Source organism: Oncorhynchus clarkii, chromosome 12 (assembly GCF_045791955.1).
Source record: "Oncorhynchus clarkii lewisi isolate Uvic-CL-2024 chromosome 12, UVic_Ocla_1.0, whole genome shotgun sequence".
Classification (NCBI taxonomy): domain Eukaryota; kingdom Metazoa; phylum Chordata; class Actinopteri; order Salmoniformes; family Salmonidae; genus Oncorhynchus; species Oncorhynchus clarkii.
In genome coordinates this window covers 66,386,901-66,401,237 of record NC_092158.1, presented here as the reverse complement: position 1 = coordinate 66,401,237, position 14,337 = coordinate 66,386,901, and the positions used below count along the sequence as shown (strand labels likewise).

General features: G+C 41.2%; 2 protein-coding genes across 2 annotated transcripts in view; both read left to right on the top strand.

Annotated features, from left to right (window-relative positions):
• The first annotated feature begins 4,101 nt into the window (after window positions 1-4,101).
• Window positions 4,102-14,337, top strand: part of LOC139422150 (interferon a3-like) — a 36,279-nt gene continuing 26,043 nt past the window's right edge. The window contains exons 1-4 of the mRNA XM_071173303.1: window positions 4,102-4,236; window positions 4,442-4,519; window positions 4,636-4,785; window positions 5,469-5,561. Coding sequence (XP_071029404.1) covers window positions 4,102-4,236; window positions 4,442-4,519; window positions 4,636-4,785; window positions 5,469-5,561 — 456 coding nt within the window. The remainder of the gene's footprint in view (window positions 4,237-4,441; window positions 4,520-4,635; window positions 4,786-5,468; window positions 5,562-14,337) is intronic.
• On the top strand, window positions 13,060-13,994 carry LOC139422149 (interferon alpha-7-like). The gene is made up of 5 exons (XM_071173302.1): window positions 13,060-13,185; window positions 13,282-13,368; window positions 13,446-13,595; window positions 13,692-13,784; window positions 13,887-13,994. The coding sequence occupies exons 1-5, from the start codon at window positions 13,060-13,062 to the stop codon at window positions 13,992-13,994; spliced, it is 564 nt and encodes a 187-aa protein (XP_071029403.1).

Below are 14,337 nucleotides of genomic sequence, written 5' to 3'. Positions count from 1 at the left end.
TACAGTATATACATATGAGATGAGTATGTAAACAAAGTGGCATAGTTAAAGTGGCTAGTGATACATGTATTACATAAGGATGCAGTAGATGATATAGAGTACAGTATATACGTATACATATGAGATGAATAATGTAGGGTATGTAAACATTATATTAGGTAGCATTGTTTAAAGTGGCTAGTGATATATTTTACATAATTTCCCATCAATTCCCATTATTAAAGTGGCTGGAGTTGAGTCAGTGTGTTGGCAGCATCCACTCAATGTTAGTGGTGGCTGTTTAACAGTCTGATGGCCTTGAGATAGAAGCTGTTTTTCAGTCTCTCGGTCCCAGCTTTGATGCACCTGTACTGACCTCGCCTTCTGGATGATAGCGGGGTGAACAGGCAGTGGCTCGGGTGGTTGTTGTCCTTGATGATCTTTATGGCCTTCCTGTAACATCGGGTGGTGTAGGTGTCCTGGAGGGCAGGTAGTTTGCCCCCGGTGATGCGTTGTGCAGACCTCACTATCCTCTGGAGAGCCTTACGGTTGTGGGCGGAGCAGTTGCCGTACCAGGAGGTGATACAGCCCGCCAGGATGCTCTCGATTGTGCATCTGTAGAAGTTTGTGAGTGCTTTTGGTGACAAGCCAAATTTCTTCAGCCTCCTGAGATTGAAGAGGCGCTGCTGCGCCTTCTTCATGATGCTGTCTGTGTGAGTGGACCAATTCAGTTTGTCTGTGATGTGTATGCCGAGGAACTTAAAACTTACTACCCTCTCCACTACTGTTCCATCGATGTGGATAGGGGGGTGTTCCCTCTGTTGTTTCCTAAAGTCCACAATCATCTCCTTAGTTTTGTTGACAGGTTATTGTGAGGTTATTTTCCTGACACCACACTCCGAGGGCCCTCAACTCCTCCCTGTAGGCCGTCTCGTCGTTGTTGGTAATCAAGCCTACCACTGTTGTGTCGTCCGCAAACTTGATGATTGAGTTGGAGGCGTGCGTGGCCACGCAGTCGTGGGTGAACAGGGAGTAGAGGAGAGGGCTCAGAACGCACCCTTGTGGGGCCCCAGTGTTGAGAACCAGCGGGGTGGAGATGTTGTTGCCTACTCTCACCACCTGGGGGCGGCCTGTGAGGAAGTCCAGTACCCAGTTGCACAGGGCGGGGTCGAGACCCAGGGTCTCGAGCTTGATGACGAGCTTGGAGGGCACTATGGTGTTAAATGCCGAGCTGTAGTCGATGAACAGCATTCTCACATAGGTATTCCTCTTGTCCAGATGGGTTAGGGCAGTGTGCAGTGTGGTTGCATCGTCTGTGGACCTATTTGGGCGGTAAGCAAATTGGAGTGGGTCTAGGGTGTCAGGTAGGGTGGAGGTGATATGGTCCTTGACTAGTCTCTCAAAGCACTTCATGATGACGGAAGTGAGTGCTACGGGGCGGTAGTCGTTTAGCTCAGTTACCTTAGCTTTCTTGGGAACAGGAACAATGGTGGCCCTCTTGAAGCATGTGGGAACAGCAGACTGGTATAGGGATTGATTGAATATGTCCGTAAACACACCGGCCAGCTGGTCTGCGCATGCTCTGAGGGCGCGGCTGGGGATGCCGTCTGGGCCTGCAGCCTTGCGAGGGTTAACACGTTTAAATGTTTTACTCACCTCGGCTGCAGTGAAGGAGAGTCCGCATGTTTTCGTTGCAGGCCGTGTCAGTGGCACTGTATTGTCCTCAAAGCGGGCAAAAAAGTTATTTTGTCTGCCTGGGAGCAAGACATCCTGGTCCGTGACTGGGCTGGTTTTCTTCTTGTAGTCCGTGATTGACTGTAGACCCTTTTATACAGGGCGAGGACATCTCTGTGGTTGCATTAGAGTCTTTGGGATATATGGTCCAATTATTTAAAGGCCTGACTCCTGTCACGTGGAACAAGGAAACACTGAACCTGTTAAAAAAACAGATGACCTAGTTAAGGTAATAAGAAATTAGAAATTAGTTAGTATGATCCCTCATGGTGTAGTCTAGTCTAAGCTATATTTGGGGGGCAGACATTAATTGACACATGTATTTAATTTGTGATTCAATCCAAATTATTTTTGTATAATATTTTCAGAACTTTACCTAATACGGAACTAATTCACTGTCCACCATTTTATATTGTCTCCGGGTCGGGTGTGGTGTTGGGGCATCCTCTGGAGATGGAGGGTCGGTTACTTCTGGTAACGCGTCATGAAAACATATGTCGACAAGCTGAACACCATCTTGAAACAGAAGGTGGGTACAATATCAAATGTCCTCGAAAAGAGGCTAAATTAATCACAGGAAAAGTTCTAGATCACCACAAATGGGATGATTTTTGCTGCCACAACTCACATGTGAAACATGGAACTTCCAAACGCCGTTTAAGTCGACGGATGCATTAGCGCTGCACCTGCTGTGGTTGAGTTGCCTTAAGAATGCGCTCAAGGAACACTGCGCATGCGCATGTGAGATCGTGGGGCTTAGGTTTGCTACAAACTGGGGCAGTTAAACAAATTGCTGAGTGAGGAAGAAGCGGTCTGTTGGACAAACCACATAATCATCATCAGAGACATGTGACATGTACCTGATGCTGGCTAATAGATTGATGGATGATATATTTACTGACTGACAGATTTCTGTACATGTGAAGGCTATGTATTTATTTATTCTTATTTATATTTAAATTAAATAAAAAAAAACTTGCATCTATTATCAGAATGTTTGTATTCATTTACATATTCAGTCATCCATGCATTCATCCATTCAGTCTTTCATGCATTCATTTGTTTAGGCAATATGCAGTTCAAAACAACAGCATAGTGGAGTCTATGCACTACAAATAAGCAGATGTAACATATTTATTTCCTACCACGACTGTCGGCTGCCGAAATAAACCTGTTGACCCACTTAACAACATTTTTAATTAACTGACTGCACATGTACAGTGAAATTCATCTCAAGTTTGAAAATAATCTTTAATTAGTTGATTGGCCAAAAATCTAGAACAATCAATGCCATGATCAGATAGTTCATTGTTACCAGTTAACCTGATATAAAGACTTAACATGAAAACTGCATCATCAGAAACCTTACATCTCCGATTAAGGTCGTAGTCATCATCGTCATCCTATGATTCTATATCTGAATGGGACTTTCATGGTTAAATAAAAGTATAGAAAAATATAACTACAACCATCATTAGCATCATCGTCATTCACATTAGGTCAAATTCATACATCATCGTCAAGGCTAATTTAGGGCATACACTCTTTTTTTAAACACAAAGGAACAAACTTTAAAAAGAACCCTTGGAATTTACCGAATCAATTTAATAAGAATGAAGCGCATAAGAGAAAAGGAAAAGTAATTCCCCAGCATGCTGCCAACACCACCGCAACACCACCGCAATACCTCGATTTTCGAGGCGGCGGCTTAAGTCTTCATGCAACACTACCAGTCACTCTATTAATAAAACGTGTCTTTTTTCAAAGATTTTCAATATTAAAAATGAACAATAATGCGTCATATTGAACTACCGGATGAAAAGAGTGTCGACAACAGATTAAACGTGTGTGAGCAAAAATTCATCTCCATGCTACTCCTATCAAAATACCTTTCTACACAGAATCTGAAAAAGGTGGTGTGCAATGTCCAAAAGTACAGCATATTTATATTGAACATTGCCCTCATTTCATAGGAGAGAGCCCTGTAACATTGTATTATAGAAATAACAAATCAGCCATGGTTTTTAATATTCAATATGGCCTACATTTTAACACCTACTGAATATGTTAGCATGAAATGCATTGCTACAGTGCAATTCTCTATTATATGAAACATTTTAACTTGATAGGCAAACATTTTCTTGATTAGTTTTACAATAGCATAATTAAGAATTACCCCCTAAAATTGGGGCTTATAAAGGGAAGCGAAAGTCTGAACCATGAAACCCTTCTTCACCACAAAGGGATTTTGATACCTTTACGTAGCGATACTTGGGTTATATAAAATGGGCAACTTCAACAGTCTAAGTATCATATCAATCAAGATTAAGATAATCCGTCGTTAAACATTTATAATAGCTGTTCCGTTCAAATTCGTATTAAAGAAACATGGCTGTATTGAAATGGTTGAGCATTTGCCTGACTCTGTTCTGCCAAGGCACAGCAGCATCAAAACCTTGCAGGTGGACGCAGTTTAGGTTGGGGAAGCTGAACGATGTGAGCATAGACCTGCTCTCAGATATGGTGAGGAATTTAAACTGCACCAGTCCGCTATTTGATGTGCACAAATTGATGAGCAAAATTCGCAATGATATTCAAATATCAATTTTTTTATTATAGCACATTTTATTTTTAAGCAATGCGTTCACTTTCTGTACCACAATGTTTAATTTAAGGTTATTAGCACAATATAGTTTACTTCTTGATATTGATATGAATTCTATTTCAGGGTGGACTCTTTCCACTTATGTGTGCAGAAGAAAACTTCGAACAAATGTTTCCAGGGGATCTTTACAAGAACACAGAGGTAGGATACACTTCAGTATATTGATAGCCTAAAGTTAGGTATCACTAAAGTACAGTATGGTAAATTGGAAGTTTAGCCATTGCCTAAAACCTAAAACCCTGTTTTATTTTATCCAGGGTGAGGACGTCTCTGTGGTTGCATTAGAGGCTATGCGATATGTGGACCAATTATATAACAACAGTCTGACGCCAGTCACGTGGAACAGAACAAAACTTAACATGTTCCAAAACGTCATATATCGTCAAGTTCAAAACTTAGAGTTATGTGTAAGTATGATCCCTCTTGTGTAGGCTGTAGGTTATACGCTGATTGTACAAAACATTAGGAACACCGGCTCTTTCCATGACAGAGACTTTCCAGCTGAATCCAGGTGAAAGCAATGATCCCTCACTTGTTAGATCCACTCCTATTGGTGTATAGGAAGGGGCGGAGACAGGTTAAAGAAGGATTTTTAAGCCTTGAGACCATTGAGACATGGATTGTGTATGTTTGCAATTCAGAGGGTGAATGGGCAAGACAAAAGATGTAAGTGTCTTTCACGGGAGAATGGATGTTGGTGCCAGGCGCACCAGTTCGAATGTATCAAGAACTGCAACGCTGCTGGCTTTCTCAAGGTCAGCAGTTTCCTTTGTGTATGAAGAATGGTCCACCACCCAAAGGACATCCAGCCAACTGTGGGAAGTATTGGAGTCAACATGGGCCAGTCTCGCCGTTGAACACATGCCCTGACGTATTTAGGCCGTTTTGAGGGTAAAACGGGGTGAAACTCAATGTTATGAATGTGTTACTTATGTGGTGTACACTCAGTGTATTTTGGGGCAGACAATCGTGGGCATTGATATTTAAATAATTTAAACACTTCAAACACACCAAAACATATTCTAATATTTTCATAACCGTCTCATAAGACAAAATGCATGCCCTCACCAGCATTTTATATTGTCTCCAGGTCGTGGGTGGTGTTTGGGAATCCTCTGGAGATGGAGGGTCGGTTACTCTGAAAACATATTTCAACAAGCTGAACACGGTCTTGAAAGAGAAGGTGGGTCCAATATCAAATGTCCTCGAATAGAGGCTAAATTAATCCCAGAAAAAGTTGTAGATCACCACAAATAGGACGCATTTCAATGCCATAACTCACATTTGAAACTTGGAATTGCCAAGTGCCGTTTTTATGTCGATGCTTTTTGTAAATATCTGAGAGATGGGGTTGAAAAAAAACCCCACTGTCACAGAACTATAGATGCAAGGAAGGATAATCCATGATATCACAATTCTAGTTTTACCTACATGTTGAAGATGTATTGAAATAATCGCATTTTTTTTTTTACCAATGGTGTAAAACACGTTTGTACATTGGTTTGTTGTGTTGCAACACAATCTCACACTCATTTCGTGCAAATATGTACGAAAATAATTTAGCATATTTCAAGTATTTTTGTGGGTTTTTGTGTGGCTTAATTTGTGTGAAAAATACGCATTTTTGTGCTAGTTAATACGTAGGAAAAGACACATTATTGTGCAAGTTCATTCATTGGAACAAACTTTTTCGGGTGTCAAACTTTGTAACAATCTTTTCAAAGTTATTTGAGCAATGCTTGATGAGCAACTGCCTTTTTGTTGTCCCATATATACTTATATAAAAAACCAAACGTGATAACACCAAATATTGTTAATCAACCAGGTTGTCACCAAAATAATTATAATATAATAGAAGCCTTACATAGTTTTTTTTTTTTTTATTAATGCCAAAACCCTTTCCTATGCTTGTTTTCTCTTAATTCTTTAGGAGACTGGTGTATTTGGAGTCAGAAAGACCCTTTTCTCATGTAGCCAACAGTAGGCCTTTACTATTGTCTACATAACGCATTTGATAGTTCGTGGAGACTACAGTACATTACACAATTGTCTTTATTTATTCTTCCTAGGGCTACAATTCTCTTTCTTTATATATTCTTTAAGTGGTTTTCTTTATTTTTTACTATATTCTACATTGTGAAATAATAGTGAAGACATCACAACTTTGAAATAACACATATGGAATCATGTAGTAACCAAAAAAGTGTTAAACAAATCAACATTTATTTTAGTCAATAATATGCCTAGTCAAATCTTATCCAGCTGGGACAATAGAGAGAGTCGTCAATATTCATGTAGTGCTTGATAAAACAGAGCAACAAATCTCTGGCCAAGACAGCGTTTTTGAATCTCTTCAACATCAATGACAACTCTGCTCCATATTCCATGAAGACATGTTCTGGGGTAACAGAGACTTCAGGCAGGAGAGCCGTCAACTTCATGGTGGAGTCTATAGACGGACACATGCAGCTCACTCTCCCTACTCTGATAGACTGCGACATGATGCCAGATGATAGGCCACCGTCTCACATCACTTCGCAGGACTTTTGACAAAAAGCCGGACATGAAACGTAATTTTATTCTTCATGCAAAAGATGCTGATAACGACCAAGTCAAACCTTCTCCACCACTAGAGGGAGACAAAGAACACTGGTATCTGTCCATATTTGGTGTTCACTATCCACAAAAGCCTGAACATACAAGAGTAGTGTTTGACTCCAGTGCTAAGCGTCAACGAGTGTCACTTAACAACGTTCTGCACAGTGGTCCAGACTTAAACAACACACTCTTGGGCGTCCTAATGCGCTTCCGCAATGATTGTATTGCACTAACGGCAGATGTGTAACAAATGATTTACTGTTTTGGTGTACGTGAGGATCACAGAGATTACTTAAGGTTTCTCTGGTATGAAGACAACAACCCAGATAGAAAACATAACTGAGTACAGGATGAACACCCCAGTCTCCTAGTCTACCACTCAAAGAAGAGAGCTGCACATCTTCTCGGATGCCTCTACAGTAGCCATAGGAGTGGTAGCCTACCTGAGAGTTATTGACTCTGAAAGGTCAATGCCATGTTGGATTTATTGTGGGGAAATCAAAATTGGCCCCTCAGCCGGCCAACACTATCCCACGCCTAGAACTGTGTGAGGCTATGAACTGATCAGAGTTTTACACAAACAGTAAGATAGTTCTCGGTTACATCCACAATGTCACCAAAAGATTCTATGTGTATGTTGCCAATAGGGTAACTCACATCAGGAATTCTACCCATCCAGTGGTGTTATGTAAACACCAACAGCAGTCCAGCAGACCATGCAACCAGGCCCATACTAGCTGTGCTCTTAAAGCACACCAGTTCGTTCTCATGTCCACCTTTCCTGACCCAAACAAACTCAAGTGAGTCTGAGACAATCAATTTTGACCTTGTAGAGCCTCACACAGATGCAAAGATTCAAGCAGACGTCACTGCCTTTGCCACTAAGATTTCTGAAGCTCAACTCGGCCCTCATCGCTTTGAGAGGTTCTCAAGCTGGAAAGCTCTCAATCAAGCCACAGCACGACTCATTCATGTTGCCAGATCCTTCCATGAAGGTGCGGACGACACCAACTGCAGAGGCTGGCATGACTGCAGTAAACCATGCAGTACAAGTGAGTTGTCACAAGCCAAAACAGCAATCATTCACTGTGTGCAACATGAATCCTTCAAAAAGGAATTCAAATGGCTTTAAAAATGAAAAGAGTTCCTAAAATAATGTACACTCAAAAAGCTGAACCCAGTGAATGATGAGGATGGATTGCTGAGGGTGGGAGGCTGCTTATTCTCTGCTTACATTGTCACAAGACGGAAAACATCCTCTCATCATCACATCATGTTGCCGCTCTGCTGGTAAGACATTATCACAAGCAAGTGGCTCACCACTGCCGTCATTTTTCAGATGGAGCTATTCGAGCAGCAGGCTTCTGGATTATTGGGAGCAAACGTCTTGTCTCTGGTATCATCCACAAGTGTGTCACCTGCCGCAAAGTTAGAGGGAGGATACTTGACCAAAACAAGGCTGACTTACAGACAGACTCACATCTGAACCACCATTCACCAGCGTTGGAGTTGATGTGTTTGGACCATGGAATGTCATAACTCGTAGCACTAGAGGTCAGGCCAGGTCGCATTTGGAAAGGAGAACTTGTTCTCAACTGGCCTATCTGGTTAAATAAAGGTGAAATTAAAAAAATAAAAGAGGTGGTAGTGCAGACTCCAAGCGCTGGGTGGTACTCTTTCCATGTATGTCTACTAGAGCTGTCCATATTGAGCTCATCGAATCCATGTCCACATCCAGATTCATCAGTGCACTAAGGCGTTTTTTGTCTATCCCGTGGTCCAGCAAAAGTGCTATGCTCTGATTGAGGTTCAAACTTCATAGGTGCCTGCAAGGAACTGGGAATCGACAGAAATGACTCAGAACTGACTAAATACCTCTCAGACAAGGGATGTACTTAAATATTTAATCCCCCACACTCGTCTCAAATGGGTTGTTCTTGGGAGAGACTCATTGGGGTTGCCAAATGCTATGCTGTTTCAGACGGGCTCCACTCATCTCACACATGAGGTCTTGAGCACTCTTATGGAAATAATCAATGCGAGACCACTCACGTCAATGTTAACCGACCCTGACATGCCTGCCATTCTCACACCCTCAATGTAACTGACACAAGAGACCAGCACTTCCTGAGCCCCTTCTGGATACTTCAGCATGAACGACCTTAATGGAAAACAGTGGAACAAGTCCAGTGTATCGCTGACACCTTTTGGAAAAGATGGAGACAGGAGTACCTGACAACGCTGCAGAGACGCAGAAAAGACAAATGTAAAAGTGGGAGATGTTGTCTTATTGAAAGACAGTCAGGTGCACAGAAATGACTGACAAAAAGGTTAGGAAAGTAGAACAAAAAATTGTCAAGCAAGAGGCTGCTAACGTGTTTCTGAGACCAATCTCAGAGATTGTTGTTCTTCTTTCTGAAGCATCCTAGAGACAAAATATACATTTTTATAAAAGGACATTATTTGTTTCTTGATACATGTTTTATTTCATAACGGCACAATTTCTTTATACCAGGCGGGGAGTGTGCTGCCATCCTGTTAGAAGGTAACATATTATTTTATTACGGTGGTTAAAACTGATTTTCATTGTGTCCCATGGTGTTTGTCGCCTCCTATTGGAGCTTTCTGGTACTTAGACTGTACGGAAACAGAAAGTAGAATAGAGTCGTCGTTCTGCACGCAGAGAGATGCAGCTAAAAGCAACGCTACGGTGCTGTTCTTTCTGTGCAGTTATTTCTTGTTACGCTTCAGCACCAGAAAATATTTATTTGTAAATTAGATTCAAGCATATTGCTAGTGATGATAATATTATTATTGATAGAATTGCTTGCAATGTTAGTTGGTTGCATTTACTCACACAAATTGCCTTGCCTTTCATGTATGCCGTCAGCTGTATTAGTTTGCTCGTGCTTCATTAAACGAATTGTAAAAATACAATACTGTAGTTTTCTTACTGTTTCTAGTGTAATATGCTTTGTTATTGTACATAGGTGTTTGCACATTATTAGAGTAATGAACGAGTTGGCTAGTTGCAACTCATATGGTAATTGGCTGTCTAGTTTGGCATCATGCCAGACACATGGTACCTTGGCATGTGCGTTGTATTTAAACGTTTTCAACATATTAAATCCAGAAAAGTCACGCCTTTGGAGTTTTATTGAAGATTTAGTTGTTAGCTATCTGTCTAGTTTTGCATGGGAATGCAATTCCAGGGCAGAATAGAGAGACTGACATGAATGAAATACCCTAATCCCAAACTATGTTCAATGTCATCAGCAATTTCCAGTGACAAATGCTCAGTCTGACGCCTTTAGGCTATGGTTTTCACAGCCCTATAGTAATAATGCAAGTTATATCAACTTAAAAAGGGTGTATTTACAACCTCTGGGGTATAACATGTTGGGCAAAGTGGTATAGGAGAGTCTGACATGACCCCTAACTTGAGTTCAGTCTTCGCCAATGAGAACCAAGAGGGAAACTGCTTTGTATTTCATGACAGGGAAAGGCCTCGATTCTACCCATATGATGTGGATCATTGTCAGGTTGTTTGATACAGTGAATTCGGAAAGTATTCAGACCCCTTGACTTTTTCCATATATTGTTACATTACACCTTTGTTACATTACACCTTATTCTAAAAATCAACCATCATTGATCTACAAATAACACCCCACAATGACAAAGTGAAAACAAGTTTTTAGACATTTTTGCAAATGTATTAAAAATAAAAACAGAAATACCAAGACATTTCCTAGAGCTGGCCGCCCGGCCAAACTGAGCAATCGGGAGAGAAAGCCCTTGGTTATGAAGGTGACCAAGAACTTAAATGTCACCATGACACTCTGACAGACCTCCAGAGTTCCTCTTTGGAGATGGAAGAACCTTCCAGAAGGACAACCATATCTGCAGCACCCCACCAATCAGGCCTTTATGGTAGAGTGGCCAGACAGAAGCCACTCCCCAGTAAAAGGCACATGACAATCCGCTTGGAGTTCGCCAAGAGGCACGTATTGGAGTAAGAACATGAGAAACAAGATGATATGATCTGATGAAACCAAGTTTGAACTCTTGGCCTGAATGCCAAGCATCACTTCCGGAGGAAACCTGGCACCATCCCTACGGTGAAGCATGGTGGTGGCAGCATCACATGGTGGGGTTGTTTTTCAGCAGCAGGGACTAGGAGACTAGTCAGGATTGAGGGAATGATGAACAGAGCAAAGTACATAGAGATCCTTTATGAAAACCTGCTCCAGAGAGCTCAGGACCTCGGACTGGGGCGAAGGTTCACCTTCCAGCAGGACAATGACCCTAACCACACAGCCAAGACAACACAGGAGTGGCTTCAGGACAAGTCTCTGAATGTCCTTGAATTGCCCAGCCAGAGCCTGGACTTGAACATATTGAACATCTCTGGAGAGACCTGAAAATAGCTGTGCAGCGACGCTACCCATCCAACTTGACAGATCTTGAGAGGTACTGCAGAGAAAAATGGGAGAAACTCCCCAAATACAGGTGTGCCAAGCCTGTAGCGTCATACCCATGAAGACTCTAAGCTGTACTCGGTGCCAAAGGTGCTTCAACAACTTACTGAGTAAAGGGTCTTAATACTTATGTAAATGTGTTATTTCAGTTTTACATTTGTAATTAATTTTCAAACATTTCTCAAAACCAGTTTTAGCTTTCTTGTTAAAAAAAACAACGCTCAGGAAATATTTTTTTGGGGTAGGCACAAAACTCTCTCCATACTTCCATTTTTTTTACCAGCACTGGTTACCTTCAGATGAGTTCTGTGACATTAATGGGGAGTTTAGAGCAAAACGAGAATCTCCCCGTTCCACAGTGGGTTCACATTAGTTTGTAGTCCAAACGGTTTTGACCTACGAACAGAAGTTGGCACATTGATGGTACCGACATCAGACAAGTCCTTTGACACTTGTGGGAGTCGTAGAGCAAAAGGGAGAGCATTATCATATCGTGTAAGTCTCTCCTTTCCATACAGTGGCCATTATCCCCATCGGGAGAATGAAAATAATTGGCATGGGTCCCCAGATCCTCAAAAAGTTATACAGCAGAGATCATCCTGACCGCTTGCATCACTTCCTGGTATGGCAACTGCTCTGCATCTGGCCGTAAGGGTAGTACGCACGGTCCAGTACATCGCCGGAACCAAGCTTCCTGCCATCCAGGACCTATGTACTAGGCGGTGTCAGAGGAAAGCCCAAAAAATGGTCAAAGACTTCAGACACCCAAGTCATGGACTGTGATCTCTGCTACTGCACTGAACGCGGTACTGTACTTGAGCTCCTAGTCTAGGACCAAAAGGCTCATTAACAGCTTCTACCCCCAAGCCATAAGACTGCTGAACAATTAATAAAATGGCCGCGTGGTGACAACCCCCCCCATTTGTTTTTACACTGCTGTCACTCGCTCTTTATTATCTGTGCATAGTAACTTTACCCCTACCTACATGAACAAATTACCCCCAGACATTGACTTGGTACCCCCTGTCTACAGCATCGTTATTTTATTGTGTTACTTTTTATAATATTTTACATTAGTTTATTTGTTCAATATGTTCTTAACTGACTTTCCTAGTAAAATAAAGACATGAAGAGGACTATTGCATTCATTGTGAAGTTAAGGGGTCGTTGTTCTACCTGTCTTAGAAACGTTTGAGCTCTCACAAGACCAGCTATGAGTTACTTTCTTTCAACCTGCCTCCCATGAAGGAACACTCGAAACATGCTGAGAGAGAAGTGGAGCACACGAAAAGAGAAATCCGGTCTTGCGGTTCACTAGGCAAAAGTTTCCCAAATTCATTCATTTTAACTCCTAATTTAGCGAAACACCCTTTCACTTTTTGTACATCCTTTCAAGCCTCACTATTTAAATTCACCCGCAGATATGGGATCAGAACACAAACCACATTCTCACTGGAGGAAAATTGAAATTTACTGGCAACAGGTGAGTCAACAATATGCTATCATTTGATAATTGATTCAGGATACAAATAATTAATTATTTTCAGGATTATATTCGACTAACAATGATCATCTGCTACAGATCATCTAACTACAATAAGAATGACACTTCAGACTGTCACTTGGATGAGCGCCTTCCTCTGCCTCGCGCAAGTTTGCTCAATGCCCATGCCTTGCCAGCTACAAGGACAGCTGGTGCGAATAACCCACAACCTACTGAGAGACATGGTACATTTATTAAATTACTTTTGTCTTGAGAAGTATTATCCAACAATGTTTAACTGAATAGCACAACGTGATTGCGGTGTTTTCTCTAACTTTCAGGGGGGTAATTTTCCTCTGGAGTGCCTGCAGGAGAATGTCTTCGTGGCATTCCCAGCCACCGCATTTGCAACCTCCGGTGCGCCACAGGTAAGGGCAAGCGAGTACATCCAATGTTCTTTACAGCATGAAATGTTATTTGAAATTATTGTTGTTGTCCGTTTCAGTTGAGCAGCAGTGGTGCTATGGCTATTTATGAGACATTGAAGAACATCGACACATTGTTTGGAGCTGACGACCTGCCTACTAAGTGGGACCAACAGAAGTTGGAGAATTTTCAGAATATTGTATACCGCCAGATTGAAGAGAGCAAATGTGTGAGTTACTATGCCAACACAGATAGGTTAACCGTTTAATTGTGGTATTGTGGCATTTTTATTATTATTCATCGCCTGCCTTTTTCTTTCTGGCAGATGATGGGCAGTGTGGATACAAGTGATTATCTCATCAGGACAGAAGGACTGAAGACGTACTTTGGGAACATTGCAGCAGTCCTAAAAGAAAAGGTAGACTATAGGTTAAACACAAATATACCATTTTTTGATCATATCTCTACATTGGACAATATTACCCTACATTGCCCTAACAGTTCATTTGTATTTTCACAGAATTTCAGTTACTGCGCCTGGGAAGTGGTTCGAAAAGAGCTCCTGTACAGCCTACAGTTCATTCTGGAACACAACTCTGATAGCCTTCTGTGGGCCAACAGAACATAAATTTGAACTTGCAGAACTTTTTTACAATTGTGTTTTACGATTGTGCTTGATTTTAAAAGCCTACTCTTCTACAATCATCTAATGTGGAACGTCAAATAGCTATATTAAATCTGTATTTATTTATTTAACAAGGTTATTTATTTATGTATGCCTATTATTCATTTATTGATTCATCTATTTGAAAATCTGTTGCTCTTTTTCAATTGTTAAATTAATAAACATTTCTATAGTTCATTTGTTGATAGGCATACAATGTTATTCTATCAATGCCATTATCAGTTCGTTGTTGCAAAGTTTCATAAGATAAATACTTAATATTAATATAAAAGCTGCATAATCAGAA